Below are 20,421 nucleotides of genomic sequence, written 5' to 3'. Positions count from 1 at the left end.
CTCATTTCCTGAGACTTCAAATGCTTTTCTTGTTATTGTTCCAGATCTAGATGTAGATACAATGGTGATAAAGTCTCTTTGGGTCCTAGACTTGGAAATGACTTCCTGAATTATTTGTACAGTTTACAAAGTTAGCAAAAATTATAACTTACCACCTTTATCATACTTATTATATATGATAATTATAAGAAAGTTTCAGACAGACAGATTCTTCGATTAATGGTTCTTTATGACATCAGTCATAATATTTCTAAAAATGTTTATTAAAGTAATTATTTTCTTCCATACCTAAAACTGTTGCTGACTAGCCTGTACAATAAACTTTAGCTAAGCGTCCCTCCACACGCACGTGCATATTCTCAGATTCCTCCACTGCTGCTGAAAGCAGGAGGTCTGTCGTGCGCATGCGCAGTGGTCACAGAGCCATCCCCACATCCAGGGGTATACTGGTGTGTGTGATTGCCTGAGCTGCTGCTATTCAACGTGGAGCCATTATCACGACCAAGGGCATCCGGGAGACACTCACCCCGCCGAACCGAGCCTCCAGCGGACCCAGCGGACCCAGCGGAGCAGTCGCAGTAAGTGAACAGTGGACTCAGCGTCCACGGCGTGGTGTGTCGAGACAAAGAGGCTGCGGCTGAATAAAACGGCTCTTTTTTTTTTTACGGTCCACATCTCAACTTGCCTCTGAATGAACAGTGAAGTTGTAAATTAGCCCCGGTCCGCGCCTCCATTATTATTATTAGCTGTACGTGTGCCCCCAGCTTATCCTCTCTGCTTCCGCCGTCGTTAATGTTTCATTTCAATATCCCGGAGCGCACATGATTAAAACACCCGGCTTCATACGGCAGTTTTTGAACCGACGTGGTTTCATTCACTGTGGCGTGATGCTGCCGCTATTTTTACATTCACACGTAAAAATCGGTGAGGCTGCCCTGTCGCATCCGACCAGCCTGATGCTGTTTGACAGCCCGTCGCTCCGGGCATGGACGGATTGTGACACAATGGGGTCCAGGGCTCCGGCATGTAAGGAAGGGTTCCCCCCCCCCCTTACACAGGAGAAAGACACCCAGACTGAAAGAGACACAAAATGACATGTGTAGTTGTTTTGCAGCTGCACCAGGACTCAGTGTTATGTTATTTTTTTGTGGTTCTTGCGTAGTTGTTTTACGTCCCTATATAAAAATACATATATGACCACATATAGTTATTTTTATGTCTCTTTATAGCTGTGTAGCATCACTGTGGTCTGGACATTGCATGTTGTTGTGGTCATTTTGCATTTCTGTTTGTTTCATGCCTCCCTGTATTTGTGGCTATTTTGCATCCCATTGTACTTGTTGTTTTGTGTCTTTTTGTCGTCATCTTTATTAAATGTTCCAACATAAAATATGAAATCTTACAACATGCAGTGGCTCTGCCCCAAGGGCTTAAAGAGTAAGGGCCCCCCTGCCCTTACTCTGCCCTCTCCCTTACTGGATTACTGAGTGGGCATACCCAGGGGCCCCCCTGCCCCTGGGTATGCCCACTCAGTAATCCATCCATTGCTGCAGGTCACGGACTGGGGTTGACACACAGAGTAGAGAGTTGGGGATCTTGAGCCATAGCTGTGATTTCCAGTGGGTGCAGCAGTGCATTTGACCGCGGCCTAATGTGTGATCTATTCTGCACACAGAGCTGAATGAGTTTCACATGGCGGCTCTTTGAGGGCCAGGGCTCAATGGGAAGATCACACGACAGCCACACGTGCGGCCTCCCATGCAATCCCCATTGTCCTAAAACAACCAGAGCTGCTTGTTGTCTATTAATAAGTGTGTAACCAGGGGATATATTCTCTAAGTGTGGTGCAGAAAGCGAGTGAATGCTATGTCATTTTCCGTTTGCGGTGGCAGGGTGACCTGTAGAAAGACAAGTATATTACCTGGTGTCATGTTGAAGTTTCCTTTGGTGAGTGCACGAATGTACCAGCTTCAGTGGTGTTGTCCTCTGAAATCCGACCTCTCCGGAGGACTGACAGTTGAATATTTCCCTCTGGGTGTCAGTAAAACATCATTTGTAAAATGCTGGAGCAGATGAATCAATGTGTAAAGTCAAGTTTTAGCCCTTAATGATTTTTTTATTGTAGGATTTCAGACCTAAGTGTCTCATGTAATGAGATACTGTTTTAAAAGGCTCCCATTTACTTGCTTCTTTGTACTTTAACCACACATTACTGCCCTCTGGTGCTGGCTCATTTGGTTAGTGGAGCTGTTCTGAAACTAACATATCCAGTTGCTGTTTCCATGTGTTTTTATATTCCCGACTAGTTCTGGCAATCAAGGCTGCAGATGCACAAGTACGTTGTGCAATCTTCACTGTTACTGTTTACCTAATCTTTATTGTTACGACTTGTCACTGACGAGGATATGCCAGGAAAAGTTCAGACGCTGCACTCTCAATAATGCTGACTTGTTCCTTTCCTTGCCTATTACTATTTGTGTGATTGTTGGCTGGTTTCCATAGCAATAGGCAGTAGTATGACCTGTGCTATCTGGAATTTATGAGCAGAGAATTGTGACTTTATAATTTAAGAAATATATTACGTGGATGTTTGTTTAACATTCACGGTGCATCAGTGAGACGTCGTGTATGTTGCTTCTCTTTTTTACTGTACGTGTGTGTGACGGGAAACATGGTACTGATTAGGAGGGAATGTCACAAGTAGAATCAGATGTGTGGCGCGCATATGTCTGAATATGTTCATCTCCAGTTCATAGGAAAATGAATTCAAAAGCTAACCAGGCACATTTCACTGTATGACAGATAACATTGGGTTTTGGGGGAATGAAAACGAGCTTTCAAACTATATTTTTCACCTTGCAGAATGGCTGCATGGTAGATTGGCTTTAAACACATGTGTATATTGGGGAGGGGCTGGTTTACACTCGAGCAAGAGCTCGGTATCATTCAAAACTTTTCAGTATCAGTACTACTGATATCGATACCTTGACTTGATACCAATTCATAACAATACTTTTTTCGATACCAATTTTATCGAATTTAGTACAACTAAAAGAAAATTACTACACGCATTACGGTACAAATTTTTAGTTTTACATACTCTTTACACGCTCATATGTGTTGGTGTAAATAAACAGCCAACCACCAGCGTTATTAGATCTTGGTATCAACTGACAAGGGATTTTTTTAACCTCGATAGTGTCAAACTGATTCGGTCGGTCCATAACACTATTGAAGTTTGATGCCAAGCCATAACTAGAGCTAAAACAGTTAGTCAGTTAAATGACGAGTCGAGTCGTGAGCAGAAAAGTAATCAACAACAAGTTACAATCAAATAAAAGCCATATTTTTTCAGCAGAAATGCAAAATGTGCACTGGCTCCAAATGATCCTTTGCTCGTTTCCTTGATGTTCTATCATTGTAAGATGAAAACTTTTGGGTTATGGATAAAACAGGCTGTTTGAATATGTCAACTCAGGTTTTAGGAAATATTTGTGGCATTTTTCTCTGTTTTATGATATTTTGTTGACCAAACAATTAATGGGACAATGGAGAAAATAATCCTCTGACCAATAGTGGAAGTTGAATAGATGAAGTGCAATTGACATTTCTCTTCAATCATATTTCCATATTCTATGTTTGCCGTGAGAAACAGATCTTATGTCTGTGTGCAGGCACGCTTGCACAAGCTTTTGGGACAAACAAGTTTGTCACATGGCCACAAGGCATAACCAACATATTAAATCTGTTTCCCGGAGCCTGTTCCTTCATGTGTGGCCGTGTGTGTGTGTGTGTTTGTTTGTGTGCATGCACAGGTCACGCACAACTGCACATGCAAGGATTTGTGTGTATGTGCATACAGTGTTCTCAGGATTACAGACGTGTGGGAGAGAGGGATATACTGTATGGGGACACATCAACGTTAGTTCATGCCTATGAGGTTTAAGTGGTCATTAGTGTTAAGCTGTCAAGCATTACACAGCTTTTTGGCTGGAGAGAACAAATTTATAATGCGAGAGCCCGGCAGAAGCTGAGAGTTTGCAAAACAGGCATTAAGTAATGTCCTATCATTCATCATGTCTTTTATTACCTGGTGTTTATTAAAGTTTAGTTTTTGTGGTGAAGATATTTCGCAGTCATGATGACTCTGTAAAAATTACACTCACTCATTCATGGCAGGAAAGAAAAGAACTCTTGCTAACCCCGTCTTCCTTCCCTCCCTCCCCTTCCCTGTTGTCACAAGTTTTCAATGAGCTTCAGTTTCCTGTCTTTTTTGTGCACTGTTTGGAAAATTTGGGAAATCCAGCAGTTCAGACAGAGACAGAGCATCTTAATCATAGCTGTGATAGTGTTTCTCCTGGAGATGGACCCTCTAATGGCTGGGTCAGTCAGTTAACAAAGAAAAAGTATAAACCACTCAGTATAAACTTGGCCACATGTGTATTTGTTGTAAAATTTGTAACATTTCCGCTGCTGAAACTATTATTTGTTGTTTAAGTGATTTCAGGTAACTCCAGCCCCTGAACACACTTTGGTAAAGGGAGCGTTTGTTATACTGCAGAATGAATGGCCTCATTGATAACTCCTTCAGGAGTTGTCCTGCTTTACTGGTACAAACACACACACACGCACACACACACACACACACACACACACACACACACACACACCTAACTAACTACACTCCAGCAGAGAGCAGTGACACCTCAGGGGACATGGGGGCATAAATCCGTTCCCTCTGGTGAAGCCTGCTTCCCATTAAGAGCCAGCTCCAAACTGGAAATCACATTCCTCCTCTGTCTCTTTTCCACTTTAACTGGTCCAGCTGATGTCTGTTCTGTCTGTGTCACATAAAACTCCCAAAAAATGTCTACATCGTGCTGTGCTCCGCTCCAGGGTGCCTCCAGGTAAATGAGCTCCTACACTGGACATTCTTGAAGCAAAGTAATTTCCTATGGATGTTAACCTGCCCGTTTTCACACAGTACATAATGTTTGCAATGATAAAAGTGACAGATTTATAACTGAAAATTCATAGTAGTGTGTGTTTATTTATTTATTTATTATTATTGTTATTATTATTATTTACCACAGGTGGATAGCAGATATATTATTTGCAAAATAAAAGTATTAATAAAACAGCAACAGAAACACACGACATTAAGACACAGACACATAACCTTGTTTGGGGGCGTACTGCGATATACACTATATCACAGAATGATGTGATACGTTAGAGTATCGATCTTCTCTGACTACCTAGCTATGTTTGTAAAGCTGTTTGACGAATGGTCAATTAAATTTAGGAACACAGTCAAAATAATAAATAAACACAAAATAAAACTTCTCACATTCTTTGTGTGAAATGCCATGTTGTTTTTTTTCTTTGGAAGCATTAGCACATCTTGTCCTGAGAGTGCTGCTAAAATGGGCCTCGCTATGGCCTACTTCCCCACCCTGTTCATTCCCCATGAGTTATTGTGAGGGCCATTTTTTTTTCCATGTCAGCTTTGTCCTTCAATTACCTTTCTGTTCCCAAGTTCACAGACAGCTCCTGGTCTTAAGTCAGTCCCAGACAAGGTTGCATGTTGGTCAAATAGACCAATGGTTTAAAGCTAGGTATAAGGACATTGCATTCACTTCTGAATTTTGGATGGTTCCCTGTTCCCTTGGTGACTGTCGTCCAGTTAAGCTGTGTGTATGAGGTTGTCTAGTTAAAGGATAGTGAAGAAAGTTATTTGCCTTTTATTTAAGAAAATGTGGTAATTCTGTCTGTGAGACATAAAAAGAGATCGCAGTGTCCGTCTGTGTTTATAGTGTTTAGGGCAAATTTACAGCCTCCCTACCATTCAGTCACATCTCCCTTGCTAAGTTAAGCTAAGTTCAAATATCAACCACATTCTTGGCCATCAGTGATCGTGTAGACACTGGTCGACTGTCAATGCTTTACATGTCAGCCGCTTTTTAAAAAAAACTCTTCACAGCAACAGTTACCAGCCGGTATAGACGAACCAGAACGTCGGGTTTGTTCCAGACGAAGGAAAACCTAATTCAAAATCCCACTGGCATTTTTAACTACGCTAATAGCTAAAAATCCAGCCTTGGGTCAGAGCCTGTCTCAACAGTATGTCGTGGCGCTCGGTTCATGTGTTCCAATGAACACAGAGAGGAGCTAACAGTGTTGAAGTTTATACACATTGAAGATTACAACTAGAAAATTGAAAAAATGAAATGAAGTGAAAAATGAGAGAGCATTGGTGAGTTTGAAAGTTTGATGAAAGTAATCATTGTCTAACTGTCACAAAGGTCTCAAGTTTCTAACAGCTGCTGTATTGAAGCGGATTTGTTTTAGACAGTAACTCCCAGGAACACGCTTCATTTTTTTAGAAATGAATGAGAGATTGCGTTGAGTTACAGACGGACATCATGACTTTGGCTCTCCGTAGACTTTAAAATGAGAGCATGTAACTACAGTTTCATGGGTTCTGGACAAATGCAAGACGTAATATCTTGGCATCAACACGGATGAAAACAGCTGCAGCACACTGGTGTGGAAAGTCTGGTGGAAAGATAGAGGGACACTGAAGGAACAGTCTGAGCGGTGAGAGGGTGGGGGTGTCAGTAGTCGGAGGGGCTGGGGTTGGGCGGCGATGTGAGTCTGGGTTTGAATGCATTTTTTGAATTTGTGAAGGGGGAGTGTGCGAGCTGAAGTGGGGTGTTAAGTTGCTCTCTAAGATGGAATAAGTATAGATTTGGCACAAAGATTCACTCGGACTTCAGGATAAAGTGATTGGATTTTGGTGGTCAAAGGTCAAGGTTACTATGACCACCCATCCATCTCAGTCTTGTGAACGCAATATATCAGAAATGTCTGGAGGGAATATCATTACATCCGTCACAAATGTCAACTTGGGCTCAAAGATGAACTGATTAGAATCTTGAAGGTCAAAAATGAATGACACACTGAACTGGTGACACTAATCTTGGTTCCCACCTTGAAACCGTGGTGACTGTATAGATCTTTTGTGATGCTGCATTGAAGACTTGTGTGAAGCAGCCATGTTTTGGAATGTGTAGCTTCTTTTTGCACCAACCTCCATATTTGAAGCGTCGTCTACTATCATGGCTACAACTTCGTCGTTTCTCTCAGTGAGCTTACACACTGTTGAAAAAAATTCACTCAAGTCCTTAGTTTGAAGTTTGCTGTAGAGAAGTAAGTAAGTTTAATGGTACCCCAGGATACGGTGAGCCAACTGACACAGAGCTGGTGTGAGGCAGTAGACTGACCCCGAGTGTAGGGCAGGGGGACACTTATACAGTGAAAGACAAAGGATGGACAACTGTATTTGCATATACCTGGGGTTACAGACATTTGGTCAGACAGGAAAGGAAGTTATAACAAAAGGTCATGTTTATCAGAGGTCTTGTAGTGTAGCACCTTGGTTCCAGTTATCAGGGGGTAGGAGGGGGTCTTGGGCTGGATCAGCATATCCATAGTTGGGCCAGGAAGGGCCCTTAGACTAGATCAGCATATGTATGGATAGGGCAGACAGGGCCCCTAGACTGAATAAACATATGCACAGGTAAGATGTTGTTAAGACAATGAAGCGTTGGTGATGTAAGAGGGAAGAGGGAGACGGTGGTTGATAATAAACAGGGAAGGGTACTTGTTTAAGGTAAGTAGTATCACCTTGATCAAGGATCAAGGAGTCGAATCAGTGGGGTTATAGGGTTATTTCTAGGTGCAAGCCAGTTTACATTACAGGATGTGTATTTTCTTCCTCAACACTCATACCGTAGATGTACAGCAGAAGAACGCCAACAAAGCTTAACAAAGGCGAGGCAAAAAAACGTTAAATTCGATTCCTTCCAAGTCTTCACTACACGTGGTGTGAGTGCAGACAGATGTGGATGTAAACTGAAACTTTACTGGTGAGCGGAGGCGTACAACTGCAATGCGGTAATTCTAGTTTCATTCTTGTTGTCACACTTGAATACACCATAATACAATGGACGCATTATGATCATTTATAGTTCAGATTTCTCCTTTTAGAAACCTTTAACGGCGTCATTGCATCGCAGCTATTGTCTTCCTGATCTGGTCCTTGTTCTGGTTCAGCAGGACATTAATGCAACAGTGACTTAAAAAAATACAACATGATTTCCTTATGTGATCTAAAAAAGAGGTCACCTGAATACGCATGATCAGACCGCCGACACCAGCTTCCTTCCTTACGTCTGGCAGGCAGCACGTTTCTTTGATGCCCTAGTAGAGAACATGCTTTGTTTGATTTGTGATTTTCCATTCATTAAACTCCAAACGGTAGCCTGAAAAAATGCATATACAGTCTAAATTTTCGTGAATATTTGTTTTCAATGCTCTTTTCATTTCAAGTGAAGAGAGTCAATAAAATATGTAAAAACAATAATTGGCAAATAAAACAATATAAATAAAGCATGTATGAAACATTACCAAAGGCCAAGACAAAGCTGCAGTGCTTTTTAAGAAGAGATTTAAAGGAAGTAAATGAGTTACACGTCTGATCCAATCACTGATCGGAGAACATCTGCCAACAAAAACAAGTCCCAACACAGTTGTCAGTTGTCAGTTATTACTGGGAAGTGTACATTGGATTAACTCAAACCTGAAAAAAGTACCAGTTCCAAAAGTATATTGTGTGTTTTAAATCCGGGCCTTGTCCTGAGGGCTCCACGTCAAAGCTAAAGGAGGGCTGGCTGCAGCGTTACACCTATAGTCATCACATTCCCTCCTCAGTATAGGAAGACCATACTGTGAACGACGTCAGCACCTGATGCTTAGCGTACTGCAGGTTCAGTCAGCAGTGATGTGTGGGTTGCCTCTCTGGGATTTGTTTCTGTTGCTAGATGTTCTCTGATCAGAGATTTGATCAGCAGCACATTAAGTCACATGTTTGTTTTTTCCCCTTTTAACAGTGTAACAGATCAGAGCAGAGCTTCAGTGACAGCCCGAGTAAGAAATGGAAGAGTGTTTGCACAAGCATGTGACAGTATGCATGGCTGTGTGTTAGTGAGGTCAGCAAGATGTAGGATGGGCTGTGTGGTAAACAGCTCTGTGAGCAACATGAGAGGGCCAGCATGAGAGTCTTTGCCAGTCTTATTCTGTGGCCCCTGGATGACCCGTTGCAATACGTAATTTACTCTGTTCTAAGGTCATTATACATTAAATCCCAGCGCCGCAGGGTGTGAGATACTATGACATTTACTTAGATTTAATGGCCACCCTCCAGAATTTCAGGGATGGTCAGTTGCTCGTCTCGCCTGTTGTATAACATGAAGCTTCTGGACTGGGCTCAGGGTTGAATAACTGTTGGGAGGTTTTGAGACTTGGCTTTCTGACCAAGGACACTTACATTTTCTGCTGAATACACATGCCACACATTGACCGTCGGAGTTGATTTCCGTGGCGATGCTGTGGTGTGAAGGGTCTGAGTTCCCGATTACCCACAAGACGTGAGGACCGGCCAACTCAAAGTATGTTATTTCATGACTGATGGGGTTCATCTGGAGGTTGGTGCTGTGTCTTAGCCAGCTGTTTGGTTGCTAATGTGGATGGGTGGTATCTGATATCATCAGCGCAGACAAGTAAAGCGGAAGTGGAATTGCCTGTATGCTCTGGGTGTGCTGACTGTTTGGTTTCTGACGTCACCCGTCTGTTTGTTGATACTCGCTGCCTAAGTTATGATTTTTCACATCATTAAAATCATGATTTAAATGGACTTACCAGAGAAATTTGGTTATATTTTACAATATACATATTTAGGAATAAAACAACTTTTAATAGTGTGTTTTTGCTGTCTAGCTCACTCTGAGTAACCCTGTGTGAGTTCTTGTGTTTTCCAGGGTTAAAGCCTCGAATTCTGTTGAATTATATCTTTCTTTTCTGATGTTCCATCAGATTCATGGGACCTGAATCAAACTTTTTGCAGTCATCATGACTCAGTCTGCAGTAATGCATTGTGAGTTTGCCAATTGTGAATTTGTGTGTGGGCGTGTGTGCATGTGCAGAGAAGTTCAAGTCCAGCTATGTACTAAATCATCAGGTCAAATTATTTTTGTGCAGGTAAAACTGGATGGTGTTGGTCTGAATGCACTGGCTTCTATCTTGAGGAACCACAGCAGGTGCACAGAGCACAGATCTGTTTCAGTGTATGTAGAAATGTAACCCGTCTGCTACGCACAGTACATGACATGTGTCACATGTTGGCAGACCAGCAGGGATGTGTTAAGGTATTATTTCCACCAACTCATCTTCCCCCATGAGCGTTTTGAATTGGTGCTTAAGCAGTGATGTGATAACTCACCACACGTGAGTGACACCGACCACATACCACCACTGACTTACACAAACCTCATGCCAAAGCAACATGTGGGTCGACTGGTATGTCTGGGTATTTCAGTCAAATCAAAAAGCATGTTTCTTAATGAATTCAGCATTCTTATCTACACACTGTTGGCAGATTGTTAAGGTAAACCTGGCTAAAACTAACTACAGGCCTGCAAAAAAAAAAAACATTATTGCACAGATTGAAAATGTGCTTTCAGAAACTGGTGAAATTTACAATGCCCTTAGAGTCAGGTGGGATTTTCTGAGACGAGCAGAGGAAATCTTAACGACGTCGCTTGACAAACACCAGGCTGCAGTCAGTTATATAATCAGCAGCTGAATACAAGTTTATCCCAAATATGGTCGCATTGAATTGTTTTGTTTAAATGCAGATATTGTCAATAAAGTCGTTGTACCTGCGTCACTGACTGATCAGTGAGTTATTTTACTGAAGAGCATGGAGCTCCTCCAAAATATCCTGCGACTGAATCCACTATATATCACACAGCTTTGTCTGGGAAGAACCCTGATAATGTTTCTCACCAGTGACTTGTTTGTGTTGGCTCTGTTGGTTTATGCTGGGCAGCAGTCACAGCTTCCTTGCTGGGTTAGGGTCAATATAGTTTTAATTCAGTGTTTTTAAGGGAGTTGTTGTAGGACTCGACTCAAAAGTCCATATACATGCAGAAAAAAATAAAAGCTGCATAGCACTGGAGAGGAGGGTGGTTATTCTCTGTTTCTGTTAGTGACTCTTTGATGTTAAGCAGTAATTTAATTGAGTATTAGTTTTAATAACATGGATATCACTTAATCCAGGTCTAAGTATAGATGATGATTTTCATAGTGTACAGGAATGAACTGAAACTAAATGAAGGAAGGAAATGCAAAACAACCGGATGATATCGCTGCTTTGATATCATGAGATCCGTCCTGCAACTAGAAACAAATATTCTTAAATCAAATTAAAGCAGAGCTGCAGGCAGGCAGATTTAAAACGTTCTTTCTGTATGTATCTTCGTGCATACATGTTTCAGACAGGCATGTGTGTTAATCCCTAAAAATGGTTTCAAAACAGGCAGCAGACGGAAGTGAAAGCCATGCAGTTTGAAGTATGTGAAATGAGCATCAGCAGCCCGAGCTGTCTCGGCGCAATGTGACCACAGAGATGAGTTAACCAGTTACTGTAACAGGCTGCTGACGGTGTAATGATTGGTGGAGCATGGTTGTTTACAGCACGATCCAGGCTAAATGCCATGTAAGGCCGCATGACGCCTAGCTGTTCATTAGTTAATACAAGGACATATTGTTTTCCCGTTTCACCCCAGCAAGTTTTTCTTTTCCCTGCAGACATTGATTGAGTAATGTAAAAAGTCCAGTCTTTGGTTCCTTGTTTTTTGTCACTAACATAGCTTTACTGAGCTTTTCTTCAAATATACAGAAGCATACCCACACAGTACCCACACGCAAAGTCCCAGTGTGGTTTGTAGATTTATAGTCTAGAGCCAATTTAAGGCAAATGGCCCAAACAGTAGCAAAGATGATGTCAGACCATAAATAGCTCAGTTATTTGTTGCCTAAATGGAAAAGAGGACATTTAGATGGAGTCATTCAATGAAGAAGCGCAGGAAGTGCTGAGCTGGAAACGTACGTCAGTGATTTAATCAAATGCTACAGTGAGTTCAGCGTTAGACAGAAAACAGTTTGGTTACCAGCTGCTTGGAAGAGCACGCTGTGAGGTGAGGTGAGGCCGAGCTGTCAGTCAGGCAGTCGTTGGCCTTCAGGGGCTGTTTGTGTTATTTTTACAATCACTTTGCTCACCGCCATTTATTTTTAGTGAGTTCTGCTGAGTGCAAACTTGATTGACCTTCAACCAAATTTCCTGGTTGCAGTTGGGATAGTGTTTTACATGAGTGTGATTAAATTGCTGAATTCTTCAAGAACTGGTTCCTAAAGCTCCTGCCTAATGTGGGTCAGTACCAGCAATCTGTCACTTTTTATTCAACAGCCCCACATTCATTTGAGCGTGGGGGGCGGGGGTAAATATTTGAACTGTAGTGACCTGTTCAGATTCAAAATGATTTTATAAATCTGGATATTGGATTGGGACTGGGACTGTGGCTCTTGTGAGTAGAGTCAAAGCCTCAAGGCTCTTTGATATCTTTGATAAATGTTTGTTGGTGCTGAATGCACCACAAAAACATTACAAGGGCTTTAAGGAGACTGGGCCTATTACATAATGTCGAGGCCCATCTTGTAAAGCAGTCTTGAGCTAATTACCAACTAATGCATACACAATGCACAGAGTGGGAGAAACATAGGGATCAGGAGGGGAGTGGATCCAGACCTGAGTAGAGCTGCAAGGATTAGTCAGCCTAAAAAAAATGAATAAGCAACTATTTTGATAATTGATAAATGTTTTATGTAGATGAGGATGTTTTGTTTAAAAAATTAGAAAAAAAAGTGCACGAAGTGTTCTGTTTTAGTGAAGCCAGTACCAACATACAACATTTACTGATGGATATTAGTGCAACAGAAGATGTTTAGACACGTTACATTAGGAAAAACACAGATATACATAATAAAGTAAAAAGATGTTTGAATGGCATTTATCTGCTTCAGTTTCAGGGTCCGGGTATTGTGCATGCTGGCTGTGTTCCTACTGGCTGACTTGTATAAAACTGAACCTTCCTTAGTGTTTTTCCTGGTGTGACAAGTCAAATGTCTGCAGTGAAAAAAGGCCAGTTTCAGTACTGATACGGAGACTGTACTTTGATTGACACCATTGAGTAAAACGCATATTTAACAATGGGAAGTTAAGTTTTCCCACTGTGCTCAGTGTTTTTGTCTGTTTCTACACCTACAACAGTTGAACTTAACATCTCACACCAAAGTTCTCATGGTCTACTGCTTGTGTTTGGGTCTGTAAGGTAAACACGTCTACTCCTTGTCCACTGCTGGTATGTTGGCGTGCAGCCCGGAACAGATGCTCTTTCACACCATGACAGGACCTGGTGTTGCCATTTAAGAAATGATCACAAACATAAATATTTAGTTTCCTTCTTCCATATTTTTCTGTGTCAGTCTAAGTAGATAAAAATGCCTGCCCACCATCTATGTTGATTTTAATCATCTCTCTGCTCTGTTCCCCCCGCAGGTATTCAGTCCTGATCCCAGTTCAGCTGGTCCAGCCCTCTCCAGTCCTCTGAAGCTCAGCTGTCGTCCAGCAGAGGCATTCGACTTCTTCTTCTTCTGCTTCTTTTTCTTCTTCTTCCTCGCGAGCAAACATGCCTCCAACATTGGGTGGGCCTGTAGGGTACACTCCTCCTGAAGGTGGCTGGGGCTGGGCTGTGGTGGTGGGAGCCTTCATCTCCATTGGCTTCTCCTATGCCTTCCCCAAATCCATCACAGTGTTCTTCAAAGAGATAGAGGTCATCTTCAGTGCCACGCCCAGTCAGGTGTCCTGGATCTCCTCCATCATGCTGGCTGTCATGTACGCTGGAGGTGAGTGGCGTGTGTGTTTGTGTGTGTGTAATTTAATTAATTTTTAGTGTAGTGTTACAGAAAACATTTGTCTGTTGTTTCACTATTCATTTATTTATATTCCTCCATTTTTTTGGAGATTCAGCAGGTAGATATTTTGCTTTAGAGCAACATAAACCTCCCAGTGTTGTTTTTTTATCAGTCTCCATGATGCACAGAGTTGTGTGTCCTCCTCTCTTGGTCGATAAATCGTGCAGACCCTGGCACACAGGGAGCATATTTAACAGACAACAGTTGATTAGCTACAGCTGAGTAAACTTTGCCAGTCATTAAAAAAAATCAATGGTAGCCACTTAAACCTTCCACTTCCTGCAGCTCATTATAACACTGTTAGTTATGTAAGTAATAATTGAAATCGCTGCTCTTTCAAATCTGCAGCATCACATCCAACCAGAGGCTGATGAAAGTGAAAGAAAGCTTAAAGATTTGTTATATTACAGGACTAAACAGGCACTTAACCTGAGCTGTGTGACATTATGCACGTACACGGAAAACAAAACAAACAAAAAAAACAAGAGCTGGATTCATTCATTTGAAGCCAGTTTTGCTCTGAGCTGTTACACAAACACGCACATGTAGGTGGTGTGTGTTGTCTGTACACTGGGTGTTTCTGCCCAATAAACAGTGACTGCAAAAACACACACATTAGGTCACAGATTAAGAACAGTGAACTTCTGCTTCACAATCATATGAACTGTAACACATCTTTAGAGCTATAGAGGTCTTTTATGTGTCTATATTGTGACTTCACTTTCCATAATTAATAATCATGGGATATTGAAATGTTGGCAATACTGAAGCGTTTAATTTAACCTCAAGTCTTTTTCATGTTTTATTGTTTTATAACATCTGACTGACACTTGACATTCGTGCACTTTTAGTCACTGGTTGACTGAAAAAAAACACTCTTTAATGTCAAAGTGAAGACGAATCTTTGCAAACAGAGACCTTAAGTCAATATTTGATGGCGGCAGCTCTGACAACATTTACATCCTTGACTTTATTACTAAGAGGTTTACACTGATGAGCTGAAACATTAGGAGCGATCCTGCGTAGTATACTGTTGGTTCTTCTCGTGCCACGTAAACTGCTCCAACCTGCTGTGACCAGACCTCTGAGGGGATCCCTGTGGTGTCTGGCGTGAAGACGTTAGCAGCAGAGCTGTTACATCCTGTAAGTTGTAAGGTGGAGCTACTCTCACCCAGTGATGTGGCCAAAATAACTTGGCCTTTGTCAAAGTCTCTGCGGTCTTTACACCTGACCATCTCTCCAGCATCTAACATGTTGGCTCCACGAACCAGTACAAGATAATCAATTAAAGTAATTTGCTTCATCTGTGAGGGGTCATAATGTTTTGGCACATAGAAGTACTGTATATTGGCTTTAGGGCTGCGGCTAACCGCTCCTGGAGAATTGTTTTATGTAATAATCGTGACACCAAAACAAACTCAGAGGCCATACTCCATAGTTTGTAGCATAACAATAAAAGCAGGAGGGAAAAGTTGAGGCAGAATTATACATTTTATAAGTTGTAAAAGGATGGAGTGTAATAGTGGGTTGTAAACTAAGCTGTTTAAATCCTTTCTCTTACTGGTGTTCAGGCCTGGTTGTAGTGTTTCCTTCCCCTGTTTGTTAGTAAGCGAAACACAGTTGCCAGACGAGGATTTGTTGATATTTACGTCTGCGTAACTCGTACTATTTTAAGACTGCTCTTTTTGTCAGGGCTTGAGCATGACGTTTCTTTGGGAGGTTCTATCTTCCTCGTTTTTCCCCCTTCACTGAAGCAAAACAAAAGCAAACCAGCCTCTTTTTTTTTTCTTTCTCGCTCCTTACACTCTTATACTCTCCTCTCTTCCTCTATCAGTCCCACATCTCTTCCATTCATTCAGAGCTTTCTCACAGCTTAGAAAAGACTCTGGGCCGGAGACAATATGGGAAATGGATACTTTGGAGAGCTTGCAAGAGAGATATGAAAAGAAGAAGATATTTGTTCTGCTGTAATCTGACTAAAGTTGCCAGAGAAAAATGGCAGAGAGCACACATTGAATTAATGACTACATTTAATCTTTAATCTTAATTGCAGGGTTTACAGTTTGCTTTAGCAGAAGGCATGAAAACACAATTAAAACAAAATACAAAGGAGAAAAAAAACTGAACCTGCAGTTTTTTTTATGATGAGCTTCTGGTGTGTTTTTGTTCCTCATGACAAATGTTATGTTACCGCTTTGGTTGTAACATCTCCGTTTTTGAAATTAGTTTTTTCTTGCAAAAGTGTAATGCCTCTCTATTTCCTCATTTTCCCTATAACATCTCTGTCTTATGTACATTATATCAGTGTAATTTGAACCTAAAGAGATGAGTTTAGTAAGTTTACTTTGCTTAAAATAATATTTTTTAAGCAAAACCAGCGACTATTCTCTGGTTGCATCTTCTCCAATGATGGGATTGTAAACTGAACGTCTTTGGGCTGTTGGTTGGACAAAACGAGTCCACCATGGCCTCTATTTCTCAGTTTTATGACATTGGGTAGACTAAATGATTAATCAAGAAAATGATCTGCAGATTCATCAATAATTAGCATGATTATTGAAATGTCATTAGGGCCATGAATACCGAATTTCATTGCAAGCCATAATATAGCTTTGAAGATATTTCATTAAAAACCACAAATGTGAACCTGTAGGTGGCGCTAGCGGAAAAGTCAGCGCCATGAAGCCGCCATGAACGTATGTACGAAATTTCATGTCAATCTTTCCAGTGGTTTTTGAGATATTTCAGTCTGCAATGCTGCTTTCACTCAATAACTAGCTGCATGAATGTGAGGCACATTGCATGATTTCAAAACAACCACTTGCACGTAATGACCCCTTTTTAATTAGCACTGCTGCAACAAAGACTTTTCCATTTACATGTTAAGGCAGGAAGAAAGAGGGAGAGACTGATCCAGTTTCAGGTTAGGTCAGGGTAGGTTTCGGTTCAGGTTTCTCTTTCTATCTCAAGACACAAAGCAAGTTCTTTCCTCACTCTCTCTGCCCCCGGTGTGTTTACCAAGCCGACCCCGCTCGTTAGACGCCATCATCTCGTTTCGACTCTGTTGTGTCTGTTTCCTCAGTTTAACTCTCCGTCTCTAGAAATGGTTTCTCTTCCTTCCACTTACTCATTCATCCTCTTCAGAGCTGTGCGCCAGCCCGGAGTCGTATTCAGTCGGTTTAGGCATTTAGTAGAGAGGGAACTGCCGGGGGAGGAACAGGGTGGAGGAGTGGAGAGAAGTTGCATAACAGGAGCCAGATGTTGAAGTAGTTTCTTTTTTTATTTTCCTCTTGCTTCACAAGTCATTCTTAACAAGCATTATGGCTGCTCGCACTGTAGGACGAGGGAAGTTGTCAGACTTATTAAAGGAACCTGGGCATCAATTATCATATTACTCACTCGCTGGTTACACACGAGGCAACGCACGTACACACACAGACTAAAAAAAAAAACCAACCACACATTCATCCACATTTCATCGTGGTTGGATTACAGCTGACTAATAGTGTGAACCAGTTCATGCACATGATGGTCTGCACGTAGGTAAAGGAGGAAGAAGATGAGAGAAGAGAGTCCAGCTTTTACAGGAGCCATTAAAATAAGCTGATTGAGGATTTTTTTTTTTGGGAAACATGAAACTCTCAGCAACAAGATAAAGGAGGAGTGTTGATTTTAGCTGCCAATGTGCAATGGCAAGAAAAAGTATGTGGTCCCTCTGGAATCACCTGGTTTTCTGCATTGATTGGTCATAAAATGTGATCTGATCATCATCTAAGTCACAAGTACAGTGTGTTCAAGCTAATATCACACAAACATTTATAATCTGTAGTGTCTTCATTGAACAGCCATCACAGTGCTGATGGAAAAAGCAAAGTCAACCTTTGGATTTAACAAAAAGCAAAAACCTCAAACCAGCTCTTCCAGTAGCTGCTGGTCAGACCTGCACTCTGTTCAGGAGGAAGTTTGGACTGTTCTTCCCTTTAGAGCTGCTTCAGCTCAGACATATTCTCAGGATGTCTGGTGTGAGCGTTTCTCATCAGGTCAGTCCACAGCATCTCTACTGGCTTAAGGTGGATTTTCTTCATCTGAAGTCTTTCTGTAGTACATTTACTCTGATGTTTAGGGTTATTGTCCTGCTGCATCACCCAGCTTCTCCTGAGCTTCAGCGGGTGGAGCCGCCCTGACATGATCCCGTAAGGGACCTTGTTAAACTTGGGAATATATTTTCCTCTGAATGATGAGAAGCTGTCCAGGCCCAGAGGCAGCAAAGCCCCAAATCATGATGCTCCCTCTACTGTGCTTAATCTTTGGGATGATGTTTTCCTGTTGATGTGCAGTGGCCTTCTTACACCGTACATAGGGCCCTTTCAGCTTAATACAAATCAGCAGGTCTTCTGAAATCGTCTTTGGAGGGATGATTCACATCAGCGGATGTTTTTCGAACTAAAAATGTTCAAGCAGCTCTAATCCAAACCTCCATTCTGGTTTCATCCCTGACTCCAGTTATCTTCTGTTAAAGCCATTAGCCGAGGGGTTCACATACTGTTTCCAGCCCACACTGTGAATGTTTGAATAATGTTTTCAATATGGACAAGAACAATACAATGATGTGTGTTAATCGTTAAAATAGGTCGGAGCAGATCCGGTTATATGGGCAGATCCAGGAATTTTTCTTTCCTAAACATTGCGAGATAGGGCGTTTTCACACATTTTTGTCAATTTCTCAGAAAATAATGTGTTTATCTTGATATAAAAAAACAAAACAAACAAAAAACAGACATATTAATGGTGTTGAGATCTATGTCTTAGTACAGTTTGGTGCAGATCCAGATAATAATCTGGTTTCCTCAGACCTGTAGGATTGTTTGGCCTTGGCAAAGGTAAATGCTCTACTGAGTACCATTCTAGTTTAAGGTATGTTACCCAACAGAAGAGTGAATTGTGTAAAATAGACATTAGGTAATGGTCTTTTAACATTCCCCATGTCTTGTATGTCTTGGTTTGCATTAGTTTAGTTTTTGGGATGAAGATATTTCAAAGAAAATGACACTCACTCATTCATGGAAGGAAAGAAAAGAACCCTTGCTAACCCCGTCTTCCTTCCTTCCCTCCCTTCCCTGTTGTCACAAGATTTCAGTAAGCTTCAGTATCCTGTCTTTCTTGTGCACCATTTAGAAAATTTGGGAAATCCAGCAGATCAGACAGACAAAAACAAAGCATATTAGGTCATAGCTGTGACCGTGTTTCTCCTGGAGTTTCACCCTCCAACAGCTGGGTCAGTCAGTTATCCCAGAAAAATTATAAACATGCAGTAAATAACATTTCAGCTGCTCAAACTATTATCTGTTGTTTAAAGGGATTTCTGGTGGTTGTGCTGATTGAACTTGGTGAGTTGTAGCTGTTCAAGCAAAGTCAGGAGCCACGTTTACACGCAAGAATAGGAGCTCAACGATGAAGATACATGATATACAAAATACACACCACTTTCTACCATTTTTGTCAAGTACCAGCGCTGTGGCTCTGCTGCCTTTTCAACCGAAGAGTCTTTCTCAAGGGAACTCTCTGAATATCCAGGATGCTCTAGTTTGGGAAAGATAAACAGAGGGCTCCTCCACAGCTCAGTAGCTAAGTGTTCAAAGTCGCTTCAGTAGAAAAAGCAGTAAACCAGCAATGATGCCAAGCGTCTGACGCAAGCTCATCGTCTCAAAAGTCTTCTTGTAGTGGAGCAGGATATATTCTTTGAGGTAGCTCCTCACTGTTGAGCAGATAAACAGGATGCTGTATCTTATTGTTTTATTTCGCACTAATGTCAATACTTTTTGGGAGCAGTCAAATGGACATTTTGGTACATTTGGAAGGAATGAACACGGGTGTATTTTAATTGCAGTGAGTCAAGGTGCTTCACAGTTGCACATATGATACAAAACCATGAACTACAACAAAAATAACAGCATACATACTCCTCTGAAAAAGCCCTAAAAACTCTCCTGAGCGGTTCATAGATTTCTATGTCTGCGCCCACACACTTGGCAGAGTCGTAACTTTGCCCATTTTCCAGGGTGGGAAATTTTCTCTGAGCTTGGCGACATTGACACAAAATATAGATCTTTATCCTCCATGAAGAACTTGGTTCCACTTTTGGTTCCTTGGCCAGAGTTCCTTCAGTTAAAAAAACTGATGACATCATACAAGCTCTACTTTGCTTGTTTCAGTGACCTGGAATGGAAAAGTAACAACAACAAAAAGAAAAGAAATTCAGATTCAGCAATACTATAACATATAACTCCGTTGAGCAGTCTGGGAACAGCTGAACAAGAGGATTACCAAACAGAATTGGCCCGTCATTTGTGCCTAATCCTCATGGCTTTTGAGGTGCGGTGGAATTACAAACACAAACATGTTCCTTCATTTTTTTTTTGTTGCTCTGGTTTCAGGCGACTATGTTAGATAAAAAAAAAAAAAGGGCCCTCGGTCACTTCACATAGC

The 20,421-nt window shown here is 41.5% G+C and overlaps 1 protein-coding gene across 1 annotated transcript in view; it reads left to right on the top strand.

Moving 5' to 3' along the window:
* Nucleotides 1-411: 411 nt before the first annotated feature.
* The window catches only part of LOC111644188 (monocarboxylate transporter 1-like), a 28,238-nt gene continuing 8,228 nt past the window's right edge, over nucleotides 412-20,421 (top strand). The window contains exons 1-2 of the mRNA XM_023392949.2: nucleotides 412-578; nucleotides 13,520-13,866. Of these exons, the coding sequence (XP_023248717.1) occupies nucleotides 13,650-13,866 (217 nt within the window). The 5' untranslated portion in view covers nucleotides 412-578; nucleotides 13,520-13,649. The remainder of the gene's footprint in view (nucleotides 579-13,519; nucleotides 13,867-20,421) is intronic.

Source organism: Seriola lalandi, unplaced genomic scaffold, assembly GCF_002814215.2.
Source record: "Seriola lalandi dorsalis isolate HSWRI2012SDOR001 ecotype SW California unplaced genomic scaffold, Sedor1 jcf7180002054927, whole genome shotgun sequence".
In the NCBI taxonomy this organism is placed as follows: domain Eukaryota; kingdom Metazoa; phylum Chordata; class Actinopteri; order Carangiformes; family Carangidae; genus Seriola; species Seriola lalandi.
This window is presented reverse-complemented; position numbering and strand designations above follow the sequence as displayed.